Below are 18,730 nucleotides of genomic sequence, written 5' to 3' on the forward strand. Positions count from 1 at the left end.
CTCAAGGAGCTTACAGTTTAGCGGGAGAGGAGCATGGGAAGCAGATTTAAAGTGCTGCTTATTTTCAGGTCAAACTCCTCACCGAAGAAGTGAAAGAAAAAAAAATTTGTGCAAGAGCTAGGCTGAGGATATGCAGGGTGAATTCCAGAAAATCTGCTTTAATTTCACTGAATCCTCTCCAGAAAATGATTAAGTAGAATCATGCTTCCTGAAAAGAAGGGAAGATCTTAAGTAATCACAGCTGTCATGAGAATGAGTTGGCTACAGTAGTGGTACAGTAGATGGGATTAGATTTTAGAGGAAATGAGGACAAAGAAGGAAGTTTTCTATACTCCAAAATAGAAAACCCTGGCAACTAGGAGGTAAGGGTTATTGAGTAGTGCAGTTTAGCCATGATTGTTAAGGTAATGGAAATGAAACACAGCTCAGTTTACTGATCCTACTTCCTGCCAGCTCAGGAACATTTGCATGTCTCCCCAAGAGTGTCTTTTCTAGCAATGATGTGAAAAGAAAGATGCCTCTGACTTGAATTTACATGACCCATAGTGCTCTTCTGTAAGAAGCAGGAAAATAAATCCCATATCATGAGGTCACTCAGTGAGAATCATTTGGTTTTTGTAGGGCTATTACCAGAGTAATGAATTCATCATCACCCAACACCCGCTGCTACACACCATCAAGGATTTTTGGAGGATGATATGGGACCACAACGCTCAGCTCATAGTTATGCTTCCTGACAGTCAGAATATGGTAAGACCATCACACACTCTTGGAGTTCAGATTTAGATCCAGTTTATGATCCTCTTCCCTAAAGACACATCTCAGGGCTTCAGAACGTTGATTGGTTTCTTTTTCAAATATAAAAGAGTTAGAAGCAATAGGAACTCAAATTGTGTTCATGCATATCCCCTCTCCCAGCACTAACTGGCAATGTTTGGAGACTATCCTTCCAGACCTCGTAATAGACATAAAATCTGTCATAGAAACCATGACATCCAGGGCCCTGCAGCAACTTTAAAGGTTGCTGCAGGAAACAGCGATTTGTCCCTTGGCCACAAATCAATGTCATCGGTAAACTCATGTATAATAATAATAATTGTGGTATTTTCAAGAGCTTACTATGTGCCAGGCACTGTACTAAGTGCTGGACTAGATACAAGCAAATCAGCTTGAACACAATCCCTGTCTCACTTGGGCTAACAGTCTTAATCCCCATTTTACATATGAGGTAACTGAGGCATAGAGAATGAAGTGATTTGCCCAAAGTCACACAGCAGATAAAGTGGTAGAGCTGGAATTAGAACCCAGGCCCTTCTGACTCCCAGGCCTATGCTCTATCCACTAGGCCACACTGCTTCTCACTTAGTCTTATGTCTTCACAGCCTGGATTCTCTTTGGCTACCAGCAGCAGATGGTTAATGTTGTGCCATTAAAATCTCTTGAATCCTTTGATTCAACACACCTGCCAGTGGGAAGGAAAAAACGAGGTGGTAGGTCAAAGGGCTGAGTGGATTAACATAGTACAGTATAGTTTCTCAGGAGAATTATGGATTCCACCCACATCATGCAACCACAGAAATTAGGCAGTTGTATGAAGATGAAAAGTTGAGCTTCAAAACAGATTTTCATTTGAGCAATTAGCCTCCCATTTCAAGACATGAAAAATCCCCTAAATGGCAAATTACAAATGTGGTAAGGAATAGCTGCTGAAGCAAGTAACAGTAGTGATATTAAGTGCTTACCAGGTGCTGAGCCCCGCATTAAGTACCAAGGTAAAAAAATGTTTCTTTTTCACAGGCTGAAGATGAATTTGTTTACTGGCCAAACAAAGATGAGCCCATCAACTGTGAGAGCTTTAAAGTTACTATGATTGCTGAGGAACACAAGTGCCTCTCTAATGAGGAGAAACTTATCATTCAAGACTTCATTTTAGAAGCTACACAGGTACTGTGGAGAAATCTGAGATGACAGTTTCAGAAACAAGACTGAATCAGACCCAACATGCCTGTATCGGGAAATCTTGTTTCTGTGTAGGCAGTTAAGACATTCTGGCAATTCCATTCTCAACGTTTCTATGCTACTGTCATCTCCAAACCAAAGGGGATCCACAAAAAATTTCGTTTCCCTCAGCACTCCACTGCTGATCTATACAAAGAGATTTTGTGTTTTCCAATTCCTGGAAAGGCCAGGAATGTCAGAATCCATGCTGCAACCCAGCAGTCTAACTCCAGAATATTTCTTCCTAGCTGGGCCCTGACACACTCCATAAACTAAAATGATGTGCTTTCTTTACTGACATCAATCTCCTATGGCCTTGTGGATTAGTGTTGACCATCAACATTAATGGTATTTACTGAGCACTTACTGGGTATAGAGCACCATACTAAGCTGTTGGGAGAGTACAACATAGTTGGTAGACACATTTCCTGTCCTTGATGAACTTACTGGGCCCCCCACCACCAACCACACAGACACACACATTAGACTCCCCAGGCAACAGACTAGCACAACCTTTCAAAACAACATGCATTAGACTGTAAGTTCCTTGTGGCAGGGAGTGTCTCTACCAACTGCTATATCGTACTCTCCCAAGTGCTTACTACAGTGCTCATCCCACAGTAAGTGTTAAATAAATACCATTGATTGACTGATTTACTACTATGACCAATTCACTGGGATTGGGTGAGGAAGCTGATTTTCTACCTGGCTTGTTTGACAGCATCCCTCCCCGCCCCAAAAAAGAACAATAAATTAAACTTTTTCAAGTAGTAACTTCTCCCTCTCTCTTCATAGGATGACTACGTACTTGAAGTGAGACATTTCCAATGTCCAAAGTGGCCAAATCCTGATAGCCCTATTAGTAAAACGTTTGAACTTATAAGTATCATCAAAGACGAAACTTCCAGTCGGGATGGACCCATGATTGTTCATGACGAGTGAGTACAGACGTCACCAGGCGGTTGGGTTTCACATGGAGGTCAGTGAGGATAGACCCTGACGGATAGTGGGCTCTCAGGACCTCCTGGGACCTCCCCTTCTAGACTGCAAGCTCTCTATGGGCGGGGAATATGTCTTTTATATTGCCACATTTCCCAAACACTTAGTACAGTGCTCTGCACAGAAAGTTTCAATAAATATGACCGATTGAGAAATGGAGGCCTTTCATTGGGACCCTAGAGTGGTGATCCCTAGCCCAAGAAGGGAAGGGCAGAAAGATCTGATGAAATAGTCAACAGTATTTATAGATCACTTACTATGTGCAGCACACTATACTAAGCACTTGGGAGACTATAATATAACAATAAACAGGCACATTCCTTGCCCACAAAGAGCTCTCAGACTAGAGCCTACCTGGGCATTTCTCCTGCTCATAACGTCAGTGCCCTGAGCTCAGATGCTCCCCTCTCTGACTCTCAGCTGACCCAGGTGGAAAAGGGATCGGTTCTGGGTCAAGTAGGCCTAATTCACTCAATAGTATTTACTGAGTGCTTACTGTGTGCAGAGCACTGTACGAAGAGCTTGGAATGTAAAATTTGGCAACAGATAGAGACAATCGCTGCCCAATAACGGGCTCACAGTCTAAACGATCTAATTCAGGCTTAGTCTAATCCTGGCTCCTTCACTTATCTGCTGTGTGACCTTGGGAAGGTCACTTCACTTCTCTGTATCTCGGTCACCTCATCTGTAAAATGGGAATTAAGACTGTGAGCCCCATGTGGACATAGACTCTGTCCAATCTGAGAAACTGGTGTTTACCCCAGCACCTAGTACAATGCCTGGCACATAGTGAGGGCTTAACTAATACCATTTAAAAAAAAAAGCAGCAGCATAAGCCCATTCATGGCCCATATCCTCAGCTGACACTCTCTGAGAGGATGCTGGGACAGAGTATATGGACTACGTAGCTTGTTGAGGACAGGTAGTCCAACACCGTTAGTATCAATCTCATCTAATCCCTCATGCTGCAAGTGAAAGCCATTCCCTTTTCCTCAGTTCCCAGTGGGGAGAAAAAGAATGGTGAGCAGTTACTCTCTATTTAATGCCCTGATCAACCCCCAACCTGTCCTCAAGACAAACTGTTCCAACTTCTTTAGCTTCTCCCATAGGTCCTACCTTCTAGTCTCTGCAGATCCATCTTTGGGACTCTCCTCAGACTTCTCCAGTTTTCCCTGACAGAGTGGGGCTAAGGCTGAATAGAAAAAAAAAAAGCAATCTTTTCCCCACTGCACCTAGTCAGTGTTGCCCTTACTTTAACACACTGACTGCCCCGGTCCTGGATGTAGCCAGCTTTGTGATTCCCAAGGCCAGCAGAAGTCACTCCCCCTCTGCCTCAACCCAATGGTCCAAACATCCAGGCATCTCTCTATACCAGTAGCCCCTGGGGTGTTCCTTTAGGGAAACTGACTTTGAAATGGCTGCAGCCACCACCATTGTTAGAACAGTGCCCTGCACAGAGTAAGCACTTAACAAATACCAACATTATTATTAAGAGAAGCAGCGTGGCTCAGTGGAAAGAGCACGGGCTTTAGAGTCAAGGATCATGTGTTTGAATCCCAGCTCCGCCACTTGTCAGCTGTGTGACTGTGGGCAAGTCACTTCACTTCTCTGGGCCTCAGTTACCTCATCTGTAAAATGGGGATTAAGACTGTGAGCCTCATGTGGGACAACCTGATTACCCTGTATCTACCCCAGCGTTTAGAACAGTGCTCTGCACATAGTAAGCGCTTAACAGATATCAACATTATTATTGTTAGTGTTCTAACCCCAGAAGAGCTTATTATCTCTGCCCAAGTATATCTTATTTCATTTCAGCCAGACCCTCACTCAAAAGGCAGCAGATAGTTATATCTTTGGCCTTAAACTTTTGTACGGTGGGCTCATTGACAGCTCCATGGATGGGAAGATGGTCCTTCAGGAGAAGAACTGAAATGAAGTCATCCTAGACTGGAGCCAAGATGCTGTGGCCCTGTACATGCCTGAAAGCTGGAAACTGTATGCCAGTTGTCTTACTGAATTGTCACCTTGGGTTTTTCTCTCTGCTTCCCCTTCCTCACAGGCACGGCGGCGTGACGGCTGGAACTTTCTGTGCCCTCATGACCCTCATGCACCAGCTAGAAAAGGAAAATTCCATCGATGTTTACCAGGTAGCCAGGATGACCAATCTAATGAGGCCAGGCATCTTCACAGACATGGTGAGTAAGCGTGCTGGGAAGCCATTTTGTAGCTCTAAAAGGGCTTCTTGCCCCCGCCCCCAGTGGGGAGCCATGGTTGCTGCTGACTCACATCAGGCTGTCCTTTCTAGGAGTTAGCAAAGACCCAAGAGCTTGGGCAGAATTGTCTTTAAACTGAAGCATATCTGAGTCTGTACGTGGGTGTCAGCCACTGTCGGCTAACAGCATAACTGTTGTCTGTGTTGAACTTGAATTACATCTCCCAGGAGACCAGCAAAGAACCCATGAGCAATCTGGACAATGTCTGCAAAACAATCTTCAAAAATAGCTATGAGTTTTCAAAGGCACTTGTTTGAGGACCAACAATGACACATGTAGGCGAACGCCTCACTGAGCCGGAGGGTCCTTTAATCTAATGAATGAAAAACCTCAGGCAGTGCTGATGGTTTCCAGAAAAGGGTGCATTGACAGAGAAGATCTCTACCTCAGAGATTTAACGTCCTTCCTAGTTTCCCCACTCACTCAATTTAGGACCCGAGGCTATAAGCCATTCAATACCTGGTTCAGACCGATGATCTATCCAGCCCAGGATCCCCTCACCAAAAGTACTGGGTGAAGGAGTCCTGCTTAGGACTAGGGGTGGACCAGCCAACAAGCCTAATGTTTCCCTTTACGTCTCTTGCTTTCGCCTAAAGATCAATAAGCTTTGGAGTTTCAGGAAGAATTTAAAAATAAGGATGGAGTTAAACAGGTAACAGCCATAGGGTGTAAGAAATAACAGGAAATTTAGCTGCCAGGAACAAGAAAAGCCTGGTAGGTGAGAGGAACTTACTTTGCTAGACAATCTCATCTGCAAGTGTCCAAACCTGCTAATGAAGTGTCTTCAGGGTCTAGCTTTTAACTACTCTTGTAAATAAGCTCAGGCCTGTAGGCATGAAATGATCTTGTTAAGTGCTTATTATGTCCCAGGCACCATACTAAGCACTGGGGTAGATAAAAGTTCATCAGCTTGAATACCGTCCCTGTCTCACATGGGGATCACAGTCTTAATCCCCATTTTACAGATGAGCTAATGGAAGTCGAGAGAAGTTAAATACCTTACTCAAGGTCCCATAGGAGACAAATGGCAGAGTCAGGATTAGAAGCTAGGTCCTTCTGACTCCCAGGCGTGTGCTCTATCATCTAGGCCATTGCTGCTTCTCTATTTCCTTGGGCTATAATGGTTTGCAGGCAGCCGTCCTTTTCCTCAGCTTTCCTCTAGGGGAAACTAGAAATAGCATTAGTAGATACCCGGCAGGTCAATATCTACGGAGCAAAATAGATGATCTGGAACCAAATCCTGCAAGTCTTTTAGGTGAGAGTCGTCATTCAGAACCTATGCATTATGTGACAAGAACTACAGCATGATCCTTCGTTCATATTGCTGCACTCAACAGCACCCAATCTGAATATCCATCTGCTTCTCTCTTCCAGGAACAGTACCAGTTTCTCTACAAAGCTATCCTCAGTCTCGTCAGCACAAGGCAGGAGGAAAATCCATCCGCCTCTCTAGACAGCAATGGTACAGCTTTACCTGATGGAAATGTGGCTGAGAGTTTGGAGTCCCTGGTTTAATTTGGAAGAACACAATCTGTGCAATCTAGCACTGCTCTTCGCATTTTTCAGTTATGTGGGAAATCTGTCCGGTCCCTCTGTAATCTGTTTACTTCCCAGACAGTAATTACTTTTGTGGCATATGATTTGATTGCTGAATTTATATCATTAACAACGTGTGCCTTTTGGAAGACTTCTTGTAATCTGTTTATTATACTGTCCAAACTAACTTGATTGAATTTTACAGTGTTTCTAAGAATGGAATTGTGGTGTTTTTTTTCAGTATTAGTTTCCTACTGTAAGGTTTTTCTTTTAACTGAAGTTGGCATTTCTAGATGTTACAGATTCTCGGCTGCTGCTAAACATGTAATGTTTTCAGTGTCAGACTTACTGCTGTATTTGTAGCAACCTCCCATTTGCTAGAAATATAACTTTTAATATGGTAGACTGTAAATAAAACCCTGTGATCTGTAATATTCACCATTTTGCATCTGCAGTATTCACCTCTAGAAATAATCCGTAACTTACTGTAAATACTGCTCTAGTGATTCCACGGACCAAATTTATATTTATAATTGTAGATTTTTATATTTTACTACAGAGTCAGTTTTCTAGTTCTGTGTAATCTGCATTGCTGCAATGATGTAGTTCGGTATCTGTTTCTACTTCAAGGCGCCTTCTGATACTTTAGGGTTCATCTAAGTGTTTGGCTCAGTTTCAGCATGTACTTTTAACTCTTTGTGGAATACAGCTGTTTTGAAAAGAGACGTTTTCATGAGAATAACATCTCTACTTGGCCTTGTTTTTAACCGGTTGGGGTAAAAGTAGATATGAAACCTGTGGTGTGTTGGCATGATTTGAAACCCGAACCAGTCAGCACTTACCCCAGGCACCTTCTTGGAGCAGGAGGTGATGTGCAAGTAGCTCCATGCTGTCACTTTTCTGCAGGGGGCTGGTCAGTGGGAGTCTTTATGCCAATGAGGCCCCTCTCTCCATCTGCCCATTCATAAAACATACTGTTGAAGGCCTGCTCTGTCTCGCGTGGGCCAGAATTGCCCTTTGACATTATGGCTGCTACCGCACTTTCTTAATCCTCTTGCCTTTCCAAAACTCCCTCCCACCCACTGCAGGATCTTCACTTAAGCCAGTCTGACCTGTACTTAAATGATTTCACCTACTGCCTCTTCTTCCTCTGTCCTTGCCCCATCAGCAAAGAAAGGATGCGAGCTTTTCTCATTCTCCAAAATTACTTACTAGTCCCTTTTCCGTGAAGAGAGGTACACTGCAAATGAGGAAGGTAACTACATTTTCAGGAAGAAAATATCCCTGATTAAAGCCAATGAGAAAAGGAAAAAAAGTAATTCCTAGCCCATCTGTACACAGGGAACAAAATGATTACTGATTAGAGAAATGGTCTTAAAGAATCAAGTTGTTTTCCAAGGTTTCTAGCCTACTCATCATCTTGATCAAGCTGACAAGCTGCAGTACTGAAAGCATAAATCCTGCAGCTAATCTCTTTACCAAACAATATTGGTTTTTAACTGGAAAAAATAAGAACTATTAGCAGAAAGAAATCTTCTCTAATCTTCAACAACCTCCAGTGTATTTAGTGAGTCTAATAACTGCGTGTCAGGACTTAAGCTACATTCTAATTATATTTTACAAGATGATATAAGCCAGGCAAAAAGCTCAGAAGGAAGATCAATTTTTTGTAAACTAGGTCAAGTTTGCCCCTCTCAGGGTCACACCTGGAGAGTTTCAAGTACTCTACCAGTCTCGACCACAGGAGGGAGAGTCAAGCAGAGGCATATGCATTCCATTCCTAGCTTGGGCAGTGGCTAGTGAGTGGAAGGCAATCTGCTACAAGTCACAACTCACCTGTGCCGCGTAGCAGCAGCATGGGAGACAGTCAAGGGTAAAGACTCAAGTTACTACATAGAAGGAAGCAGTGGTAACCCAGTTCCATATATTTGCTAAGAAAACTCTATGGCTATACTACCAGAACGACTGCAGGTGGAGGTGGGGCATTCTGGGAGAGATGAGTCCATGGTGTCGCTAAGGGTCAGAGATGACTCCATAGCATAAGACAAGACAAGGTCAACTGTGCAAAAGAAGTCATTTATGGATCAAAGATGACTTCGAGATGTTAAACATCCACTTCAGCCAAGGATGCCAAGAAATAACTGTGCCCAACCGGTCCTCTGAAAGTATAGATTGAAAAGTCCATGGTATTCAATTCTAAATTCTCAGATAAAAGGCAAATGGGCACACAAGCGGGGCAGTATGTGCCTAGGTACTAGCCTATCGATTTTTACAAGGCAGTACTGTAGTAGGAATGGTTTCTAGCAAACTCTATTGAACTAGGGGCTAGGAAAAAATACCTATGTGAGAATTAGATGGGGTTGAAATCATGCATCTGCTAGAGATGGGGCCAAGACCAGGAGAAAGAGAGGAAAATCATGCCACCACTCGCTTCCCTTTCCAACTTCTCAACACATCAGAAGCCGGAATGCACTGGGGACCTGGGGAATGGAAATCAGAATGGGCTGCTCCTCCCCTCCACACAACTCCTGAGGGTACAAAATAACACCCCCCACACACACAACACACACCTCAGGAATTCCAGATGGGGAAGCCCAGCAGTTTGCATGAGAAAATGCTCTGTACCTTAAGGAATATACGTTTCCCAATGGCAACCTCTAAAGCTTTAGAGTTGATCCCATTCCATCTTATGATAGGCATATAGACTTGGGCCATTGAACTGACCCAAATTCTCTTTTCTAAACTGCAGCTCTCCATCCTGCAATCAGTGATCTCTCCTCCTTACCCTACAAAGCAATAATAATTATGGTGTTTATACAACATAGCCTAGTGGGTAGAGCATGAGCCTCAGAGTCAGAAGGACCTGGGCTCTCATCCAGCCTCTGCGACTTGTCTGCTTTTTCTGTGCCTCAGTTACCTCATCTGTAAAATGGGGATTCAGACTGTGAAACTCAAGTGGGACAAGGACTGTATCCAACCTAATTTGTTTGCATCTATCCCAGTGCTTAGTACAGAGCCTGGTACATAGTAAGCACTTAACAAATATCATTTCAGACCTGCAGGCCAGAACTTATTTACATGAATATATGAACGAATAAAGCTGGACCCTGAAGACACTTCATTAGCAGGCTTGAGCACCTGCAGATGAGATTTTCTAATAAAGCAGGTTATAGCATAGTGCCTGTTACAAAGTAAGTGCTCAATAAATACCACAATTACTATGGGCTTATTTTGTGTCAAGCACTGTTCTAGGCATTGGAACACAGTCCCTTGTCTTACATGGGGCTCACAGTCACTTACTTGCAACATCAAAAAAGTAATAAGCAAGATCAGACAAAGCATCCTTTGTCTGCATAAATGACACATAGGCATTTCCTGCTATAGGCACACTGGCTGCATTCACACAACTGTTTGGGAAATTTTCTAGCATGCAAACAATGTAAATTAGTTTTGATGATGACATAAACTGGTCTTAAGCCAGAAGGAAGGAGAATTTACAAACACAGAGTCATTTCACTTAAAAATCCCTGTTTCATTATAAGAAAATCCTTGATGACCAAAATAAGAGGGGGTGACCTGAAAATGTATACTCAAACATTCACCTCTAGTTCCTAGGCCTAATCAATAACCTTTCAGCTCTTTGTCCCTGGAGATTTTGTTTCACATGTATGCCATTTAGGACAAGAAACAGGCAGTACTGAGACCTATTTTGACTCTCAACCTTCCCACTGCTTTTGGTGGTGTGTTCCCTGTACTTTTGAAAAATCTCTGGGAGTCAGAGGTCCTGGGTTCTAATCCCAGCTCTGTCACTTGTCTGCTGAGTGACACTGGGTAAGTCGCGACTTCCCTGTGCCTCAGTTACCTCATCTGCAAAATGGGGATTCAATATCTGTTCTCCCTCCTACTTAGACTATGAGCCCAAGAGGTACGTGATTATCTTCTATCTACTGCAGTGCTTGGCACACTGTGAACATTTCACAAATAATTACTCTCTTACCTTATTTCATCTCCCAATCTAACAGAGGAAGGAGGGAAAAGAGGGGAGAAAGGGAGGGGAAAGAGTGAGAGTGAAGAGAGGGGGAAGAGCAGCAGCATGATCTAGTGGAAAAAACCCAAGCCTATAAATCAGAGCACCTGGACTCTAATCCCAGCTCTGCCATTTGTCTGCTGTGTGACCTTGGGCAACTCACTTGGTTTCTCTGTGCCTCAGTTTCCTCAACTGTAAAATGAAGATTAAATCCTATAAAATGAAGATTAAATCCTACTCCCCTCTATTTAGACCGTGAGCCCCATATGAGAGAGATACTGTGTCCAACCTGACAAAATTTGTATCTACTCCACCTCATAGAGAACAGAGCTTGATGCATAGTAAATGCTTAATACCATAGAAAAAAAGATAGAAGGAGGGAGAGAGGGGAAAGTGGAGGGAGAGAAAGGTGGGGGAAGGAAGGGGGAGAAGCAGGGAGCAGAAGATAAGAGGGACGGAAGGGAGAGAGAAAGAACAGAGGAAGGGGAGAAGAGTATATATGTGCCTACATCTTAGGATTCCTGATCATGAATCTTTTCAGAACACAGAGATGGGATACCAAAGAGGTTGGGAAATCACTGTTCTAATAATCTCTAGAAACCAGCCATTCCACTAACCTGAAGCTGGAAGCGCAGTGTGGGTTGGAGGCAGGAGATCGACTCCATCCCTCTGGCCAGCGCTTCTGGTTTATCAAGTATAGGTACAAAAGGAAAGGGCTGTACATCATGAAGGCACATTTCTACTCCCCATTGGGCCTTCCCCTCAGGCCAGCACACTTGGCCCTCTAGAGATTCATGAACTCAACCATCCACATATTTAAAGGACTTTCTCCAGCACTCTACCAGTGGACCGTTTTAAGATTTCACTTCAGTAAACCCATGCTCACAGAGTCCCTCACCTCAGCAACCACGAACTATTTGGTGACAAAAACAAAAAGAGCCCAAGGACTGATTAACTTGAATCTTTCCCAGTGCTTAGAAAAAAGTGGGTAGTTGCAATCCCTGCCCACAAAGAGCTAAGTTTAAAGGGGGAGCTTACAACCTATGGGGACCTAAGGCACCTGATGGCACCTACTGCTTCTTACCCACCAGGCAGGACAATGAATGCAACGTCTTCAGAGGACTTGTTAATTCCAGAATTTAGTGTTACTTCTTAAACCATGGTTTGCCCGCATCTGAAATACCAAGGGCAACTCTAGTCATCGCATCCTTGCAAGGGCAAAACAAAGCTGGAGAAAATACAAAGAAGGGCATTAGTTATTTAGTATTTTCTTAGTCATCTCCTCTCTAGGATAAGCAACCTCAAGCACAAGCCTGGGATTCAGAAAAACTTGTGTCTAACCCCAGCTCCACCTCTTGTCTGCTGTGTGACCTTGGGCAATTCACTTAACCTCTCTGGTCACTTACCTCATCTGTCAAATGGGGATTAATACTGTGAGCCTATGTGGGACAGGGACTGAATCCAACCCAACTACCTTGTATTTGCCCCAGGACTTAGTACAGTCCCTGGCACATAGTAAGCACTTAAATACCACTATTATTTTTATTATAATTAAGAAAGATTTTTGTCAGTCTTCCCTGCACCTTCTTCAGTATCACCACCGCCTCTTTAAAAGATGATCAACACTACCCCACTTAGGAAACCAAACAATGCAGAATAAAAGGTTCACTTCCCTGATCTCTATGACTTGTCCTTATATCCTACAAGGAATTAAATTGCTCTGCCTTGATTTGCCCTGCAAAAGGCCATATGCTTTGCCTCCTAAAATTTTAGACTCACCTAGATGGATCTAAACTGACGATTGGCCCATTTGTTCTCATGTCTTCCCAATTATTACTTCAAATGTCCAGGAGGCACCTCCTTTCTGACTGTGAAGATGGACACCAAAATGACCCTTTTCTGATCCTCAAAAATCCTATCTTTCAGGGACCCTCAGAAATTTGGACCAGTGGCTGAAATAGACACTTGATAAGTTGGGTCTTAACCACACGTTGAAGTTGGGACCCAGGCAAGGAGAAGCCTGGTTCCCAGATGTCTTCACCCTGGGGCTGAAGACATGTTAGGGCAATGCTCATGCTTCTCCTTCAAAATACCCTCTCCATCAACTGACACAAGAACTCTTGTCTTTTCTCACTTTGCATCTTCAGCGGCAGAGTCTTGCACGCATTCGGGAGCAGTCAAACAGCCTCTGCTTTCAATTCTAAATGATATGACTTTGGGATTCTAAAGATGGAAACGTAAAACTAGCTTTGTTTGTAAAGTAGCTGGTATTTATTTTTTTTTGCCAATACTGGGAGAAAACAGTTCAGGTCCAATGCTCATTAACACATGCATCTTAAAATAAAGATTACAAAATCGCTTCATTTCATGGGTGAGTGGGCAGACTGAAAGGCTTTCATTTTAGCAACTGGAAATGTACAAAAATAGGGCTACACATTGAATTCTCAAGGTTAAAACGTTGACATTTGATCTGCACCTGCCCATAAATGGGAAATACATTCTTTAAAGGCACAGGGGAGGACAATAAATTAATGGCAGTGGCCCATTCATTCCCACTGTAAACACCCTTGGAAAGAAACACCTGAATTAAAGACGTTCCCCCCCTTCCTCAAAGAATTGAATTTTACATTTTTCATCAATACTGCACTACTGAAGGTTCTCAATAGAGACGTCATTTTCCATTACTAAAGAAAACGTGTCCCAAGTGGACACGTTTATGGCCCAAAGGCTCAGAAAAGGTTTAGAGTTGGGATGCCTGATGGACATACAGTCCCCCGCTGGGGCTCACGGTTATTGCTTGATGGTGCTGTGACTATTATATATGATGCCTTCTGCTTTAATGCGCTCCAGGATCGGGCCATAAATTTCCTTTGTAAATGGACCCACCAGGCCTTTGGCTTGAATCTCCCCTAGAAGAAGAAACAAAGTCATCAAAAACTTCAACTGCCAGTTTGGAATTTGGAACATGCGGGTTGGAGGTTCCCTGAATTCCCATTGCACACACTCTGTCCTGGCTACAGGAAGCACTGAGGGCTTTGGGTCCTGTTCCTGCTCTGTTCTCACAATCACTGGCAGGGATAGGTCGGGGGAAGCCCTACCCAGGGCCACCCACCCCATGCCCTGCATCTCCACTATAAACTGTATGGGATCACACAGTGCATATTTTCTTTCTGGTGTTCTCTCCCCAAGAGATTAGTTCACTTGTAGTTTTGACAAAGTCCATTCATTGACTGGACTGGATCCACTAGGAGTGAATTTCAGGTGAAGATGTGCAGCTAGATGGAGAGTCGGGTGGGAGGGGAGGGAGGAGACGAAGTGCTGTCCTATTGAGGAAGTTGGCAATGACAAGTAGAATGTACACTGTCATCTCTGAGCATCCAATCAGGAAGCTGCTGTGAACCAACTCAGTCTATATACATTGGACATTTCGGTAGCTAGCTCAGCCCGGGGATGGCAGTGTGAATCGGTGATTTGTTCCACATAGATGGTCCAACTCGATAATTCAGGGCCCCCGAAACAATCCCTTCATGGGCCCTATGTTATCCACTTGGCCTATGTCCATGGGGCCAACCAACTGGGTATTTAAATATCCCACAACCCTTGCCCAACCCAGTCGCTACTGAAACTTGACACTGTCGCTCCTGCCAGTACCGAGACCTGGGCGGGAATGAGAGAGGGTGGTATTGACACCAAGCTCTTACCATCCAACAGCATCCTGGCAGCCATAGCTGCTGGCAGGCCCACAGTCTTAGCCATGGCAGAAAAACCATTGACGTCACCATACACTACCAGATCAATGGTTTTGTCTTCCAAGTGGCCAGAAGGATGGCGAATGCCAAAGCTATCTCTCATCAGGATCATATCTTTCTCTCCAGGACCTAAAAAGAAGAAAACAAAATTTAAGAACTTACAGAGAATGTGCCCTCAAATATCATTCTTCTCAATTTAACCCTTTTCCATTTCGAAGGACTTCATCTTGGCCCCAACTGCCATCTCTCCTCCCTCTAGACTGTGAGCCCATTGTGGGCAGAGAATGTCACTGTTTATTGTTGTACTGTACTTTTCCAAGCACTTAGTACAATGCTCTACACACAGTAAGCGCTCAATAAATACGAATGAATGAATGGACACAGCCTCATTTCAGATTTCAGATTCTCCTTCCCCCAACAATGATTTGTATCTCTCCCTGGCCCAATAACAGAGATTTCTAAGACTGAATGTCTTGGCTTTCCTTTGTTTCTCTCTAAAAGAAGATATCTTGCTCAGTAGGAAGCCAAGTTCTCACAATAGCCATCTGGTTTAGCTTTAACTCAGATCCATGCCATGTAAAGTCAATCCATCAGTGGTATTTATTAAGCACTTACTGTATGCAGAAAACTGTACTAAATGCTTGGGAGAGTACAAGAGAGTAAGTAGACATGATTCCCCCCTACATCCCTAGTGGGTCTCCAAAACCTTTCCTCCCCCAAGCACACTCCTGGCAGTATCGTGCAGTTTCAGGTGTCCAAGAGCCCTCTACCCCGAGAGGTTTCCAGCCACATCTGGCAAGCCCCCATCTTCAGCCCGTCTCCAGATAAGCCCTTGATTCTTAGAGCCCGCTCCTTTGGCTGGTTGACTGAGGCTGTCCCCTAGGCCCAACCTTTCTGACAATTCCTGTGTGTCTATTCCCAATCCTGAGAGGACAACTACTTGTGACTATCCTGTTTCTCCTGCAAGGAGTCCCCTCCTAAACAGCTTCCCAAGATGGACCAGCCCACCTTGTCTGCAGCCAGCCCAGACCATTGGCCACCTGGCCAGATCAATTTGTTCTCATTTCAGTGCCGGGCTCCACCAACACCTCGCTGCCCTGGGTCCGGTCCCACAGCTTAACCCGACCCCCTCCCTCAGCTTAGCCCACTCTTCAGGCCTTACCATTCCTGCAACACTGTCTCAATCTGCCTTCTTGAAAGATACAGACCAGTGGCTACTTTTCCCTGATCCATCGGCTGCCCCCAATCCTGCTGTATAAATCAATCGATCAATGGCATTTATTATGTACTCCTGCATATCTCCTGGAGGCCAGGAGTTCCTTCAAGTCCCACCAAGCCCTCTGAGAAACCCATACCATAGGACAGCTTCATCACCAAATGCTTAGAGAATGCATCCACAATAGATTCTGCTCTGGGAACCTGTTCGTCTCCGAGTAAGCCAAACCTGGAGGTGAGAGAAGGTGGGGTTTTAGTGCATACCCATAGTTAGCCAGTTCCTCACATTTCAGGGCCCTCAGACATGCTGGGAACTTGGGCCCCGGGAGGCTAGATTTGACTTTGTTCTCTTAACTGCAGTGTTGCATGAATTTCAGAATAGCAGCTTAGCTTCGGGTAAACATTCTGTGTCTCTCCCAGAGAACATCACAGAGTCACCAGTTCCAAGAAATGGCACAAAAATAGTTCTTTTGATCTGAAATCTGTCATTTCTTTCAAAGACAAATTAGAGCACGAGAATTCCTCGCTGGCTTAAGTGGGTAGCCCAGATGTGGAGGCCTACCCTGGTTCCTCAAAATGCCACCGGCTTTTAGGTTTTACAGGGGATGGTGGACCCCTCAGGCCTGTGAGTAGCCATCACCTGCCATAGAACTTCTTAACCCCACTACCCCAATGTCTCTAATCCTGGGGACCAAGGGAGAGGCAAGTGGCCCGAGTACAGGCTTCACCCCTTAGGACAAACTCCAATGGTGATAGACTGCAACCTCAGTCTTTGCCTTGGCAAGAAACAGAGCCCTCAGAGCCTTGTCAACCACATCTGGCCTACTAAGGCCAGCCTGAGAGCCACTGCAAGAGGGGCACTGGCTACTTCAGGTGGGTGCAGTCTGACTCATTTTGCCTACCAGCAGGGTTCTGGTCACTTTCTCCACACCAACCATGAGAATACACATAAGAGAAGATCAACACACACCACCACCCAGTCACTCAGCTCCGGCAGGGCAGGGGATGGGAACGCATGCTTCTTGTTGGGAATTCAGGGAAAAAGGGAATAAGAGAGTGGGACTCTGGGCCGGGCCTTGCTAGCGTGGATGACTATTGACTTGGTGTCTCTGGGAGACCATGGGGTCCCTGGAGGATTGGGGGAGGTGGCCCTGGTAACTGACAACTATGGGCATTTCCAATGGACATTTTGTAGGAGAAGTTATTAAAATGACTTAAGCTAAAACATTAAAATCCTCCCAGTGTGGCTCTTCTCTGCATTTTACCTAAAGGTTTCTAGGGCTTTGGGGCACAAGATTCAAACCTTGTGCGCCAAAGCAGCATGGCCTAGTAAATAGAGCATGGGACAGAGAGTTTAAAGGACATGCGTTCTAATCCCAGCTCCGCCACTTGTCTGCTGTGTGACTTTGGGCAAGTCACTTCACTTCTCTGTGCCTCAGTGTCCTCACCTATATGGGACAGGGACTGGTGTTCAACCTGATTAGCTTGTATTTACCCCAGCGCCTGGAATAGTGTCTGGCACATAGTAAGTGCTTAAAAAATACGATCATCATTATTATTATTATTATTACTATTATTAACCCAGAAAGCAGAGCTTGAAGCAAACAGGGTTTCTGGTTTTGGCTTTGATTTGGTTTTTCCAGAATTTAACCAATGCAGTTACCTAACCAAGGGTCATCAGCAACTACTTCTATGTGGCCAGCAAGAGTCCCAGCACAGCAGCTCTTACTGGAAATCAGGTTCCAAACACTCCCCATCCCACAACACCTGGGGTAAGTCCCTGTCTCGACACTCCAACCTCCAAGGGCAGGGCCCATGATGCTGAGCTCATGAAGCTCTCCTTGGCAGAACTGCCCGCGTGCTTTCCCAAGGTTAAGATTGGTCACTTGTCACCCACGTCCAGACGGAGCGATGAACTGGAGGGGAAGATGCAGTCCAGGGGTTGGTTGGGTCCACCCGGCAGTGGCCCAGCCATGTCCGCACTCTCTGGCGACCCCAAGGAAAGGGAAATTTGCTGAAGGGCCCTACCACTCCACGGCCTCCAGTTGAGCGTCGTCTCGGCCCAATTTCTCGTAGACGGCATCCTTCAGAATATCCCTCCCAGAGGAAGGGGCAATTCCAACCATTCCACAGAGCAGCTCTTTCTGGTTCCAAAAAAAGGGAAACATATCAACCGACCGGCTGAAGACTTCTGGTTCAGACCCTCTAACGTACTATTAAAAGGGTCAAAAACACTCACCAACCCAACTAAATCCAAGTTCTATTCCCAGAGTTCTTCTCCTAGATTTCTCACTCAATAATAATAATTATGGTATTTAAGCGCTTACTGTGTGCCAAGCACTGTTCTAAACCCTGGGCTAGATACGAGGTAATCAGGTTGTCCCAACTAGGGCTCACAGTCTTAATCCCCATTTTACAGATGAGGTAACTGAGGCACAGAGAAGTTAAGTGGCTTGTCCAAGTTCACATAACAGACAAGTGGTGGAGCCAGGATTAGAACCTCTGACTTCCAAGCCCGTGCTCTTTCCACTAAGCCATGCTGCTTCTCTACTTGTTTCCTAGAAACAGGCTTCCTGCCTTCCTGATCATCTCTGAATCAACAAGGCCAAATTCTGCCCCTTGTTCCCCTCCCACCACTGTACTGACTAGAACTGGCACTGTGATCCCATAGAAGGCCCGGAGCAGACACCCGTCCCACTTCTGCCTCCCAACACCCCTGGGGTGTTCCTGCAGCAGTATTTGGGGGGTCGGCTGGAGAAGCAAGGTGAGCTGTTGGAATGCCCACTGCCACTCCATCTCTACCATCACCTCCTTACTGCGCCCAAGAAAAGGGTGAAGTAGGCAAGGGATTTAACAGACAATCCCATAAACTACTGCTGTCAGAGAGTGACTCTTCCCTTGAAACAGTTTCAAATGGAAAGGTGGGAGCCGGG

The 18,730-nt window shown here is 44.9% G+C and overlaps 2 protein-coding genes and 1 non-coding gene across 7 annotated transcripts in view; 2 read left to right on the forward strand and 1 right to left on the reverse strand.

Annotated features, from left to right (window-relative positions):
* Window positions 1–7,548, forward strand: part of PTPRZ1 (protein tyrosine phosphatase receptor type Z1) — a 163,588-nt gene extending 156,040 nt beyond the window's left edge. For all 4 annotated transcript variants that reach the window (XM_029073263.1, XM_029073264.1, XM_029073265.1 and 1 more), the window contains 5 exons: window positions 622–750; window positions 1,798–1,944; window positions 2,794–2,936; window positions 5,057–5,192; window positions 6,645–7,548. In XM_029073263.1, coding sequence (XP_028929096.1) covers window positions 622–750; window positions 1,798–1,944; window positions 2,794–2,936; window positions 5,057–5,192; window positions 6,645–6,785 — 696 coding nt within the window. In that variant the 3' untranslated portion in view covers window positions 6,786–7,548. The remainder of the gene's footprint in view (window positions 1–621; window positions 751–1,797; window positions 1,945–2,793; window positions 2,937–5,056; window positions 5,193–6,644) is intronic.
* Window positions 7,549–8,494: 946 nt separating this feature from the next.
* On the forward strand, window positions 8,495–8,632 carry LOC114814925. Its single transcript, XR_003762720.1, has one exon. It is a non-coding gene; the product is annotated as a small nucleolar RNA SNORA7 (small nucleolar RNA).
* Window positions 8,633–13,081: 4,449 nt separating this feature from the next.
* Window positions 13,082–18,730, reverse strand: part of AASS (aminoadipate-semialdehyde synthase) — a 43,755-nt gene continuing 38,106 nt past the window's right edge. The window contains exons 21-24 of one of the 2 annotated variants that reach the window (XM_029073636.1): window positions 17,826–17,941; window positions 15,938–16,026; window positions 14,535–14,711; window positions 13,082–13,742 (exon numbers count right to left, since the gene is read on the reverse strand). In XM_029073636.1, coding sequence (XP_028929469.1) covers window positions 13,624–13,742; window positions 14,535–14,711; window positions 15,938–16,026; window positions 17,826–17,941 — 501 coding nt within the window. In that variant the 3' untranslated portion in view covers window positions 13,082–13,623. The remainder of the gene's footprint in view (window positions 13,743–14,534; window positions 14,712–15,937; window positions 16,027–17,825; window positions 17,942–18,730) is intronic. The other variant, XM_029073635.2, reaches the window with a different exon arrangement.

The sequence above is a fragment of the Ornithorhynchus anatinus genome, chromosome 10, assembly GCF_004115215.2.
Source record: "Ornithorhynchus anatinus isolate Pmale09 chromosome 10, mOrnAna1.pri.v4, whole genome shotgun sequence".
Taxonomy (NCBI): Eukaryota; Metazoa; Chordata; class Mammalia; order Monotremata; family Ornithorhynchidae; genus Ornithorhynchus; species Ornithorhynchus anatinus.